This window comes from Merops nubicus, unplaced genomic scaffold (assembly GCF_000691845.1).
Source record: "Merops nubicus isolate BGI_N331 unplaced genomic scaffold, ASM69184v1 scaffold7335, whole genome shotgun sequence".
In the NCBI taxonomy this organism is placed as follows: Eukaryota; Metazoa; Chordata; class Aves; order Coraciiformes; family Meropidae; genus Merops; species Merops nubicus.
In genome coordinates this window covers 35,767-47,785 of record NW_008607634.1, presented here as the reverse complement: position 1 = coordinate 47,785, position 12,019 = coordinate 35,767, and the positions used below count along the sequence as shown (strand labels likewise).

At 38.0% G+C, this 12,019-nt stretch overlaps 1 protein-coding gene across 1 annotated transcript in view; it reads left to right on the top strand.

The window, feature by feature from the left end:
• The window catches only part of LOC103772669 (transient receptor potential cation channel subfamily M member 3-like), an 87,742-nt gene that overhangs the window by 52,089 nt on the left and 23,634 nt on the right, over positions 1–12,019 (top strand). The window contains 3 exon segments of the mRNA XM_008940009.1: positions 3,371–3,511; positions 8,436–8,564; positions 10,685–10,936. Of these exon segments, the coding sequence (XP_008938257.1) occupies positions 3,371–3,511; positions 8,436–8,564; positions 10,685–10,936 (522 nt within the window).

Here is a 12,019-nt window from a genome sequence, read left to right as displayed (position 1 = left end):
TACCATGGAGGCAGCATTTCCACAGATAGCGTAGGATACAGCAGGATGTGCAGAGGGAGGTAGGGTGCATTCACCCAGCTGTGTGCCGTCTCCATGCCAGTTCTGTGAGTACCAGGTGAGTCTGTATGCAGCATGTAGGTTTCACTAAGGATAAAATTTGAAGAGCCTATGATCAGGGCTGAAATTCCTGTTACTTAATTATAAACATGATAAGTATATTATAGCACTTTTAGCATATATTAATGCAAAAATTCACAAACCCAAAACTGTCCTGGTTCCGTACCAGTGAACAGTCCTCAATTACATAAACCAAAATCCAGCCAAAAAAAAAAAAAAAACAAACACAGAGCCCTGATTAGAAAAATCTCCATGTAAAAACTACGCACACATCAATCCCCTCAGGCTAGAGTGATGCAGTTGTACTGTACTTTACAATGCAGCTGAGCTGCTGTCGGGCTTACCTTGCATGACTCATGGTGAATCATGGACAAAAATGTGTATTAGAGAAAGAGAGGCGGCCCACACAGAGCAGTGTCTTCAGTTATTCCCACCCTATTCCTTCCCCCTCCAAATGAAAACACTTTTGTTCACATTCGACATTGCAGCTATTCTATTCACTTGGGTTATTTCTTTATGTTTCTAATGGGGAGGCTTTTCAATTTGTTAATACTGTGATATAATGAACAGTTGGGGACATCAGGTCAAATCTAATCCCCAGCCATCTCAGAGCAATTCCCCATCTGTAGCATGGGGAAGTGGAGAGGTTAGTATTATATGATACAATTAATTCAAAAATAATTATAACAAGATTAAATTACAGCATCATTTTCAACAAGAAAGCAATAGCAAACAGGAAATCAGCATCCATGAGCTAAAGCATAAATCCAGGTACAGAGAGACATCCTAAAAAGATCCACAACTCACTAATTTCAGTGAGTACAAGGGGCATCTCAGAATAAACTTGTAAAATTATGGAGGATTTAAATACTGTAAAATAATCCCTTTCACTAAAGCACGGCACTGCTCATTTGTTAAAGCTGCCAGCATTCATCTTCACTTGGCTGCAAAATTCTTGAGCACCAGAGGACAGCAGAGACAAAGCCTTGGGAAAACCTATTGAAAACTGTAGCACCAGATGGCAGCTTTCCCTAAAACAGCGTGAAGAGGTAGACGGAAGCAAAGAAATGAGTTCCTTTTTGGGATATAGTTTTCCCAAAGCATTCAGATTGTATTCACTTTGGGTTTGTAGACTTAAGGTAAAGATAACTGGTGTTGCGTGAAGGCTGTGTAATCTCTGCTACTATAGCTATATTCAGTCTCATATTCTTCCAGACTGTTTACCTGGTAAGAACCCTTCTCCTCTGCTTAACAGTCACTTCATCTTTCTCTTTTTTTATGAAATTCTTGATGGACTTTTAAGGGGTTTTATGTGCTCTGTGAGACTCAACAGGGGGCATATTTAGTGTTTTAATATGCATTGTTTTATCTATATTTAAGGCAATGAACTTAGAAATCTGCAGGCGTAAAAAGGGAAAGGAAATAGGTAACTTCATCAAAGCAAGCTACAGTTTTAAGAGGATCTCAGCAGGTTAATTTCAGTGCAGTATACCTGTGTCCTGAATCTTTGTTATATTTTATTTAAAATGCACAGAGTAGCATCTGTGTATAGTCAAATTCAAGAATATAGGGGACCATGAGGAAAGTAATAATACCAGAGGAAATGGCATAAATGAAACAGAAGATAAATATTAGGCAGGAGCCATCCAGGACTATACACAGTCCTAATAACATCTTACAAGTCTAACAAAATCCTAACAAATGCCTACACTGAAAAAAAAGTGATCATCAGTGTATCATGACAAATTGCTATTTACTATTTTACAGCACCAGAGACCTATATGAATAGCTCTACACCAGGCCTAGAAAAAGCAAGGAGAGGAAAAATTGTGACTCTTCCTTTTAAATATGTGAGGGGTGCACCAGAACCAAATAGCTCACCTGAAGCTGATTAGTTAAGTATGTGCTGAACATCCTATTGAATCAGAGAGCACAAAGATAGATAAAAGAAGGATCTCTTTATTGAAAGACAGTACGTCTGGCATCTAAATTTACTCTTTATGGACTTAGCTTTCCATGTTTTTAAGTTGCAGATGAGAAAAATGTTAACTTCAGGGGTGGTGAAAATTTTCTTCAGTTAACACAGAAGTACAAAAGTGCTTTGATTTGCTTGTAGAAAAACATTATAGAAACATTTAAATAAAAGCATCATCATACAGTCCCTGCATATTTAGGTAGGGCAGTTGTATTTCAATTCTTGCTATTGCCTTGTGCAGTCCTTTTGCAGGACTGCTACAATCTATCAGTGCTCCCACAAATTAAATAGTAAGAACTTGCTCAGGGCACAGTGACCTAAAATCCACTTGTGGTCTTCTATTCACAGAATAACTGTTTCAGAAAGAACATTTAATAACTCACACTGTAGTCTAAATACAAAGAAACACCTTCTTTTAAGGATCAGCTTCAATGAGGATATAGTTTAGTCATTCCTTCCAGCTGTCTGCAGCTGACCATGAAGTTAAGAGTAAACAAAATGTTACTGTCTTTTGCCTGTTAGGTTTGTGTGTATAGCTGAGGACTCCTTAACTGTGTTTCTGGAGCTCAGCTTAGGTCTTCTGTGAGTCTAAACTGCAATGCTAACAGTGAGGTCTAGCTCTAAAAGAGGTATTGCATGAGCAGTCTGGAGCTTCATTATGGAAGCTACAATCATGTAGAAGGGTCTTACAATCCAAGGCCTGCAGTGAACTCTACTGGTCCATCCTCTACATCCATGTGAAGTTTACTCTGTGATCATCGTCTGTGACAGATCCAGTGATCAACGTGAAAAAAAGTCACTGGCTTCATTGCTTTCAGTCCAGCAACTGCCAACTCACCTTTCCTCCTGTTGTTCTCTCTCAGTCTCGGCCTTATGAACTTCCCTCTGTTTAAAACCAAAACTTACCTGTTTTCTGTCTGCATCTGTTTATTGTACCGGAGTACACCACATAAAGCTGTTGTCAGGTAAAATTTTTGCTCTCCCTACAGCAAAAAGGAAAAATATTCTCCACATCTCATTTTTGTTCACCAGTTAAGGATTTCACACTGGTGCTGACAGTTGCTGCTTTTGATTTACAATATATTACACAGCAGCTTCCTTGCAAAAAAAAAAAAGATAATCTGGGAACTAAGCATTTTTCACCTAGCTGTGGTCACTTGCATTTGTCTAAAGATAAGAAATCAGAGAAGTTTTGAATAGTTTCCTTTTGAAAATTTTAAAAACTGGGTTAATATGTCGTCCACAAAGAAAGAAACACAAACATGTCCTTTCTTTTAGGCAATGCTGGGACGAGGGAATGGAGAGTCCTCAAGAAAGAAAGAGGAAGAGGAAGTTCAGAGCAAACACCGACTGATTCCTGTTGGAAGAAAGATCTATGAGTTCTACAATGCTCCCATCGTTAAATTTTGGTTTTACACAGTAAGAAATCCTGTTATATTACTACTGTTCAGATAAATACTGAAATTGCATTATGGTCATCTTGTGTGTTTTGTGAAGTCTGCATCTGCATGCACTGAAGGGCTTACCCCTAAATAGTTTAATAAAAATGTTTTATGGAGGTTGCAACCTGCCTAAGACTTATAAAGACTACCATTTAATTCAGGAGTTTAATGGTTTAAATTTGAATGACGGGGTATGTGTGTCTTGAACTACAACAATAAGTGGCAGTTTGATGCAGTCAGTGCTCCGGAGGAATTCCCAGTAGGAGAACTCCCAATAGTAAGGCCAATGGTAGACTCAGTGGAAGCAGGATATCAAATTGTATAATAAGTGATTGAAAAAGAAGAAGCAGGCAGAGCACATCTTTCCTCGGAAAAATTTTTCTTTGTTCTGTTCTGACTAGTCTGCAGAGTGTCTCTCAGAGACTGTGTTTGAGTAACCATCCACAGGATAACAAAGACATGAGTAGCAACTAATGTAGATTTTTGAGGGACAAATTATGTTAAATCAGTATTATCTTCCTGTCTTATAAAGAAAATGACCTTGCACATGCAGCAGAAAAAAAAAAATTTGTTGTATGTTTTGAGTAAAGTACAACAGTATCAAAAATTTTACAGAGCATTTTCACGGGCAAATGAGTAACTGCTATATTGAAGTTATTCAGTGGATACAAAGCTTTTCTGGCAATTAGTCTTCAAGGGCAGATATTAACTATTCATTATCAAGGTGTTAGCAGGGATTGGAAAGGATTCAGATGCTGTCGTTTATTTTCATTGATGAAGTAAAAATAGTTATTAAATTTGCAAATTACAGTAGAAAGTAAAAGGAAAATATCACTAAGTAAAAGAAACACAGACACTAATCCTTTCAGTCTCCTTGGTTGGAATATTCTATCCCAGTTCAGCTTCTGCAGCATGTGTCAAGTATGAACTGGTTCAAAGGACACCAGAAAAAGAGCAAGAAAAATGTTTCAGGAAGTCTGTAAAACATGACTTAACTGGGAAGATACATGGAAGTGAGGTTGGTTTTTCTGGAAAAAAAAGAAGTCTGCAGAAGGAATGTAATAGCTTTCAAAAATGTGTAAGTAGCTTCAGAGAGGAACAAAATGGAATAATCTCCAAATCCTTGCTGAATAGGACAAGAAGTAACGGTTTAAACTGCAGCAAGGCATTTCTAGGTGAGATGTTAGGAAACAGTTTCTAACTTTTCTAAAAAGTACTGTCATAAACAGTGTAAGAAAATGGTAGATTTTCCATTATTAGTGGTTTCTTAGTCTATCTTATCAAAACATATGTTCACTATGGTATACAGTAATTAATCCTGCCTCAGCACCATGGAATTGGCCAGATGGTTTCGGATGGTCCTTCCCAGTTATATTTTCCATCATTCTGCTAAATGCACAACAAGTCACAAAGAATATCCTACATTCTTCTGTAGAAGAAAAACTGCCTTGCTGAGATTCAGGCCATACACCTGCAGGTAGTAAGAGGAACTCACATCAACAGAGGCTAAGCTGTGTTGGAGAGTTTATGCTAGGAAATAGCTCCAGTTTGGCAACTTGGAGTCACTACTTGCTGAACTGTATGGCCATTAAATATTAGGCCAACAAATTTAGAAACTGCTTAACAGCAGCCTAGTATCATTATCAATTGCAATATGTATTATCTATTATCTATAACCAGAAAAGTCTTGAACTGTAAGCAGAAAGAAGCATCCTGGCTTTGCCTGGTAGTTCGATTCTGAAATGGGAGAAAAAGATCAATATTACACTTCCATTTAGACCTGTTCCTAAGGCAAATCTCAATCAAGGTCAATTATTAAATCTGGATCTTAGCCACACTGAACTTGAAGAGCAAATTAAGGTGGAATCTGGCTTCAGAGCTTGACCGGTTGGGTATGTTGAGAAGCTCCTGGAGACTGAAAGCAAAATAACTTTCAGATGAGTGTTAAAAACGCACAGTCTATCACACGTGTTACAAGCACACAGGCAGAAATACTAACCATAGATTTCAAAAGTTATCCTCCAAATTTTACAGTATACAGACCAAAATGCAAGAAAAGTGACTACACTTACAACTACTGTATGGCATTTACCGTAATTTAATTATTCAATACCATCCTATCTGCTATTACTCTATAGCTTTATCCACCTTCATTCTTAAAATACACAACAGTGGGTTAAATGTGAGGATGTTTAAGTAACATTTTGACTCAGCAAATGAGCCAAAATGAACAGCTTTTCTAGCCTTTCTCTCTGGGCGTGTAGTAGTTTTAAAAGTCAACTACTCTGTTCTGTTTTGTGCCTGTTGAATGAAAACCAAGACTCAAAAGGTTTAATCTCACAGAGGAAGGCCTTCCTCTTTTAACTACGAGCTTTAGGCTGAGATGCTAGCAGGGTGTAAGAAGTCACATTTATTTCTCTTATGAGGAACTGCTACAGAAGGAGTTGAAGCCCAAGTAAGAGTCATCTTCTAAACATTGAAACACCTTTGCCCTAAGTTTCAAAATTCACTTGACTTTATTTAGTTATTGCAAGCAGTGAGAAAGGGGAGGCTAGTGTCTCTTGAAGCACTCTTCTGCGGGTACAATTTCCAGATTTGTCCCATACCATAATGAATATTCAAGTATGTTCTATAGAATGGGACAGCATCCATAGGAAGGCAGGGAACAACCCACCCTTAGAAACTTCTTGGCAGGTATTTCTCTCGGTTTCTTTGGGTACTGCCTGCAAGGATGAAACTGGCTGTCCCTAGCTATTTGTCAAGCCATGTAAGGGCCACAAAAACAGGATTCACCTAGTTGTGTAGTACACTTTCAAAGAACCTTAAGAATCCAGCACAGGTAGCTGTACTGAGGTTTGACCACGGTGTGGGATCAGGATGTCCTCCTGGAAGGCTGCAGCAAGTTACAGGTCTGTGAAGGTACAAGGAGGGTGACACTCATTGTCTGAAGGTCTTGTTTTTCGGGTTAAAGTAGTGCAATTTCAACATCGTTTTATTCTGTAATCAAGATGCTTTTTTTGCCTTTTTTTTCTTTTCCCAAGCAAAAAAAATTCAGCAATTTTCAGTAAATTTGAATTAAAAAAATAATCCACAAAACCCCCAAAAGAAATCCAAGAAGAAGAAAAAGCCCCTATTTACACTGAGGGTCTTGCAGTTTCTGTCACGTCTGTGACCTTAATGTCCCTATTCTTTCCCCATACTGACTGCAAATGCTCATCAAAGGCTGCTGAGTCAGACCAAATTAATAAGATTTGCTGATAATTAATAATAATATCTAACAGGAGGGGTGTTAGGTGACAGTATCATATGGTTCTTTGCACTTTAGTAGGTGGTGTTATTTCAGCTCGGGAAGTGTGCATCCAGTTCTGCCTGCCCAGACAGTGTTTCTGCTGACTGAGCTGACACTCTAGATGCTGACCTAAGTCAGTTTTGCTCTGTTTCCTTTAGGAGTGTTAAGGAAAGACCAGTCTCTAGACCTGAGCATTACAATCCATCATCACACACAAAATGAAATACAAATGAGATCATTTCCTCCTCTGTTTTATGTAGACAAGAAGCAGTGGTTAAACTGTCTGTCTTCTCTGCACTGATAGTTATGGCCAGTGTAAAGAATTCTCTCAAGTGTCCTTCAAATGAGCAACTTGAAGACAAGCCAGAACCCTGTGGCTTTTACTTAGAGCAGAAATCATGTTCTACAGCAAATACAACAGGGCTATAAATCCTGTTCTGTGAGGTGGTGAATACTGAAATAAACCTACCCAAAAATCACAAGTCCCTCTGTGGTTGTTTCATATCCAGACTAACACTAAATGCACAATAGTTGTGAGTAACATGCAGTTGAGAGAGAAAAACTGTATTGAAATACAAATATATTGAATAAGCTTTCTGCCACAATGACTAAAGTATTCATGCACAGGCGTGAATCATCTTTTCTCTGATTAAATTTTGGCATAAGATGCATTTTCCTGTAGAGCTGTGGTTTGAAAGGCAAAGTAGACAGGCTGTTGGATTCTGGCCATCACAGACCCCAGCCACAGCCCTTCACCCTTGCTTACTTCACCCTTGTCAAGCTTGAGCATGACACTTGGGTTTCTCAGAGTTTTAAGAACTTGATGATGCAATTTGCCTGTCTTGTCTGCTTTGTTTGACTGACCATTTCATTACATTCAGCATGTAGAAAGAAATTGAAAAAAAACTAAAAACATAATCTATACTTTACGCTGTATCAAAAATTAGGCCAAATGGTAGATACATTGGGGAAGGAAAACCAAAACAGTTATATGTTAAAACCTGCCAAAAATATAAGGCAAATAAATGCATGGCTATGCCTGGCTACTTACTGCAGAAGTGTGAGTAGGAGTAGCAGTGTTTTGGGGAGGAATCATGGTATAGATTAGGTCAGTACTACACTGGGTAGGAAGACCTCTAGCAACACCTAGGACCTTCTGATCTCCAGGCAAAGACTGCAAAAAGGATTTGGAATGCCAGAGTCACCCTAGGCTATGTGAATAGGGAGAAAGATTACAGAGGAGTGTTAGAAGAGTAAAAGGTGTTAGAAGCAGATGAGGGAGAAAATTTAACACAGGTAAATTAGTTTGGTAGTGGCATAGTGGTATCAGAGTTCCCATCACTGCGGGATGATCCAGGGGGACTGCGTTAACACAATTTTGATAGGGAGGCAGAGGTAGCTGGAGGAGAGGACATTTGTGCAGATATTTTGCAAATTTCATTTGTATGTCATTTAATGTGAGCTTTTTCAGACAACCCAGAACACTGTCTGATTATTCTTTTGTCTGTTTAACTCTGGTTAACTTGGAATTAGGAATATCAAATCATACTCAAGAAAGTGGCTCAATCATATAAATATAGTGACTATTGATATCCATTTTGTTTCTTTACAGCTGGCATATATCGGCTACTTGATGCTGTTCAATTACATAGTGTTAGTGAAGATGGATCGCTGGCCATCTACACAGGAATGGATTGTCATCTCGTACATTTTCACTCTGGGAATAGAGAAGATGAGAGAGGTAAAATCACTCTAATGAAGAAAGACAGAATAAAATAGAAAAATGTTGGGGTTCTTTTTTTCTTTTAATGTCTGGTTTTATTATTTTTATCAGGGTAATTTTTGATGAATGGACTTATCATAAAAGTGATGTGGTTTGTTTTGTTGTTTTGTTTTGTTTTTTTTTTTTTCAGAAAATGAGCTGAATTGTTAGAAACACAGCACTAAAAAAAAATCTATATTACTCCATTCTAAAATCAAGAATCTCTCTCTCTCTTTTTCTTCTACAGTTTCTCTATTCAGATTTCTGTGTGATGCACGGTTAATAGCATTCACAAGTATAGGGAGGTCATCTTATATATCTTAAAGTTTGGCTATATTCCTTGAAATGTGGCCCAGAACCTGAAGTGTGTTTCAGGGAAAGGGAAAGGAAATATGCTATAACAGAATGGACACTGAGACATGATAGTAGCATGACAACCGAAAAGCCCATGTTCAAGAGTCTCGCCCAACCCCAAATAAAGTTCGTTCAAAATTTACAGGTGTTCTATCTGTCCAAGTATCTCATACAAAGTCTTTAAGTAAAACCACACTTATCCATGACAGATCCACATTCAGTTTTGCAGCACATTTCTAATAGGATTACCCTCATTTAATCTTGAAAATTTTTGCTAATTATGACAAACAATAGCATGCATCTCCCTAAAGATGCTAAGGCAGACACATAGGGCAGAGACAGAGCATTTAAGGTGGCACTCAGTCAACAGGCAGAGTGAAGTTGTTCTGCCAGCTCCTTCCCCTCATCGACTCTCCCACTTACAGCTACTGCTGCGCCCTTTTCTCTTATTCAAATGTGCGTTTATTCCACAATGACACCACAGGCCAAATTCAGCCCTGATGTGAGTGAGTGTGAGTCCTTTTGACCTCAGCTGAAACAGCACATTTGTACCCCTGGGCTGGATTGGTTGCCAACTACAGCTGTATTTTCTGCAGTAAGTGCTTTTGAGGTCTATGCTAAAAATGGTCTTGGAACAGCCACTTAAACTTCAAAGACAGATTTACAGTAAACTCTAAATTATAAATAAAAAGAACAGAGGAAAAGACACTACTTTCGTGGCCTGTAATAAGTGTACTTCACTAACCAAAAGAAAAAGGAAAACAGGGGCAGTAGCCACACAAGGGCTCTGCAGTACTGGTGGAGGCAAATCACTGCTGGCTCAGTATGGGAGAGGCTGCTGGCAGGAGACGTGTGTGCCATTTTTATCTAATCATTCACAACAATTTGTCCTTTCCACAAAACTTTATCAAGAACATTTGCCTTAATGGATTTCTAAGCAGATGCTGGAGATTTTTCACAGAAGATGAGCCTAAAATTTATTCTGAAAATGAATTATAAGAATGGCATTCATCTTTTTAAGGAACTTTATGAGTCTGCTCAGATGTTCTCAGGCTAAATATAGAAAACTAAAACAAACAGCTTGTTAACTCACTAAAAGCTAGAAATTATTCATAGAAATCACTTGAGGAAGAGTTTCAACAGTAATTTGGGAAAACAGTCGAGTCTCCCAAATGATCTTGCAAATAGAATGATGATAAATTCATAAGGTAAGATTAATTATTTTTTGTGAATTATATTCTCAGCTGTGGAACATAATTTCTAAAATCAGGTTCAAGTATTAGCTAGTATCTCTCTGGATTAAATGCTAAATCCAGATCTTTATGGTTACTAATTAATTCTTGACAGTTCGATACACGGTTTGGAATAATTTTCTTTAAATCTATAGTGGCTTTAAATGTGAATTTTCTGATGAAATATCTTTCTATATCTCTCTCTCTATTCTGAGAACCTAAGTATGGTCAATAAATTTGAAAAATAGAAAGATATACATGTATTTCTTCTGATTTCACGGGGATTTTAGCACGTGTGAGAGTTTCTGTCTTACACATAAATACAGGCTAAAAATGACTGAAATGGAAGAATTCTTAAAACAATGTAGAAGAATGTACATGAGATGTTTATGTTTTAGGAGACTATCAGCGTTGCTTTTGGCCTCTGTGGGATATATTGGTTTACTATAGATTTCTTCAATCCTAAATTAAGACATCTCAGCTCCTTTCCTATCTGTGTCCTCTGTCCTTCAGATATTGATGTCAGAGCCTGGGAAACTGTTACAGAAAGTAAAAGTCTGGCTCCAGGAATACTGGAATGTTACTGATCTCATAGCTATCCTCCTGTTCTCCGTTGGGATGGTGCTCCGTCTACAAGATCTGCCACTCCGGAGTGATGGCCGAGTGATATACTGTGTGAACATCATTTACTGGTACATACGGTTGTTAGACATCTTCGGAGTAAACAAGTATTTGGGACCATATGTTATGATGATTGGGAAAATGGTAAGAGAAGTTGGTGTACTCCTGTGTTTTACCAGTGCGTTACTGACTCAATGTCTTTGGCCAATGACATCAAGCAGATTTATCTGTATCTTTGCTACACATTAGCCGTTTCATGTAAGCTAGAGATCTGCGTCTTGCTGAACTTACTTCTCTTCAACTAGTTGTAAGAGAGGGTGGTTCGTTAAGGTAAAAAAAAAAAAAAAGTATTTGGTACCTTGAGACTCTCAAAGAAACTGCGTTGTACTAGGCATGGTATGTTCAAAACTGCAATGGTTATGATTAAGACTGTGACCTTTCTGTAGTTTGCTCCGTATCTATATGTTCTTCCATCTTTCCTGTTCAGATGTGTCCTTGTGAGATGAGAAATCCCTCTGTAGCCTCTGTCCCCTGGCCACATCACACAACATGCAGGAGTATGAATAGTTCATGTAACAGTAATGCATACAGAGAGCAAATGCACATGGGAGATATTTGCTGCCAGATGTATAGTTAGTCTTTTGGCTTTTTCTTTTGACTTTTCAGTAGAAATGTTGCATTAAAGCAACATTTTGCCTGTATGAGTTAAAGAGAATGGCTGAGTTTATAGATGCACATGTATATATCCCTGGTATTTGAGTTCCTGCACATGTAGCTAATATACATGCTTATGTTATATATGTGGTTATGAAGCCTTTGTTGTGTAAATGGAGTATCAGCTTTTCTAAATACAAATATGATTGCTCTCTGATTGCTATGTGGACAATAATTAGCAAGTACAAACAGGCTGTCTGTTGTGTTTGCCTTACCATGGCTCTTGAAGAAAAGACTCAGCCACCCTCCTTCCTCACCATCATAGGAAAAGGACTAAAATCCCTCCTTGACACTACATTAGCTGCAACAAGCTCAGTGATTCTAAGCAGGTATAAAATTGAAATGCAAAATATATGTCTAGTTAGGCTTCCTACCCAACAAGTGACTGAAAAAACGTTGTCTTAACTCTTCAGTTTACCAGCTTTCAGCTCCAAACCCACAGTGGTGGGTTTGACAAAGAAATAACAGCTTAGTTATTATATATATATATAATGACATTATAATATATATCTT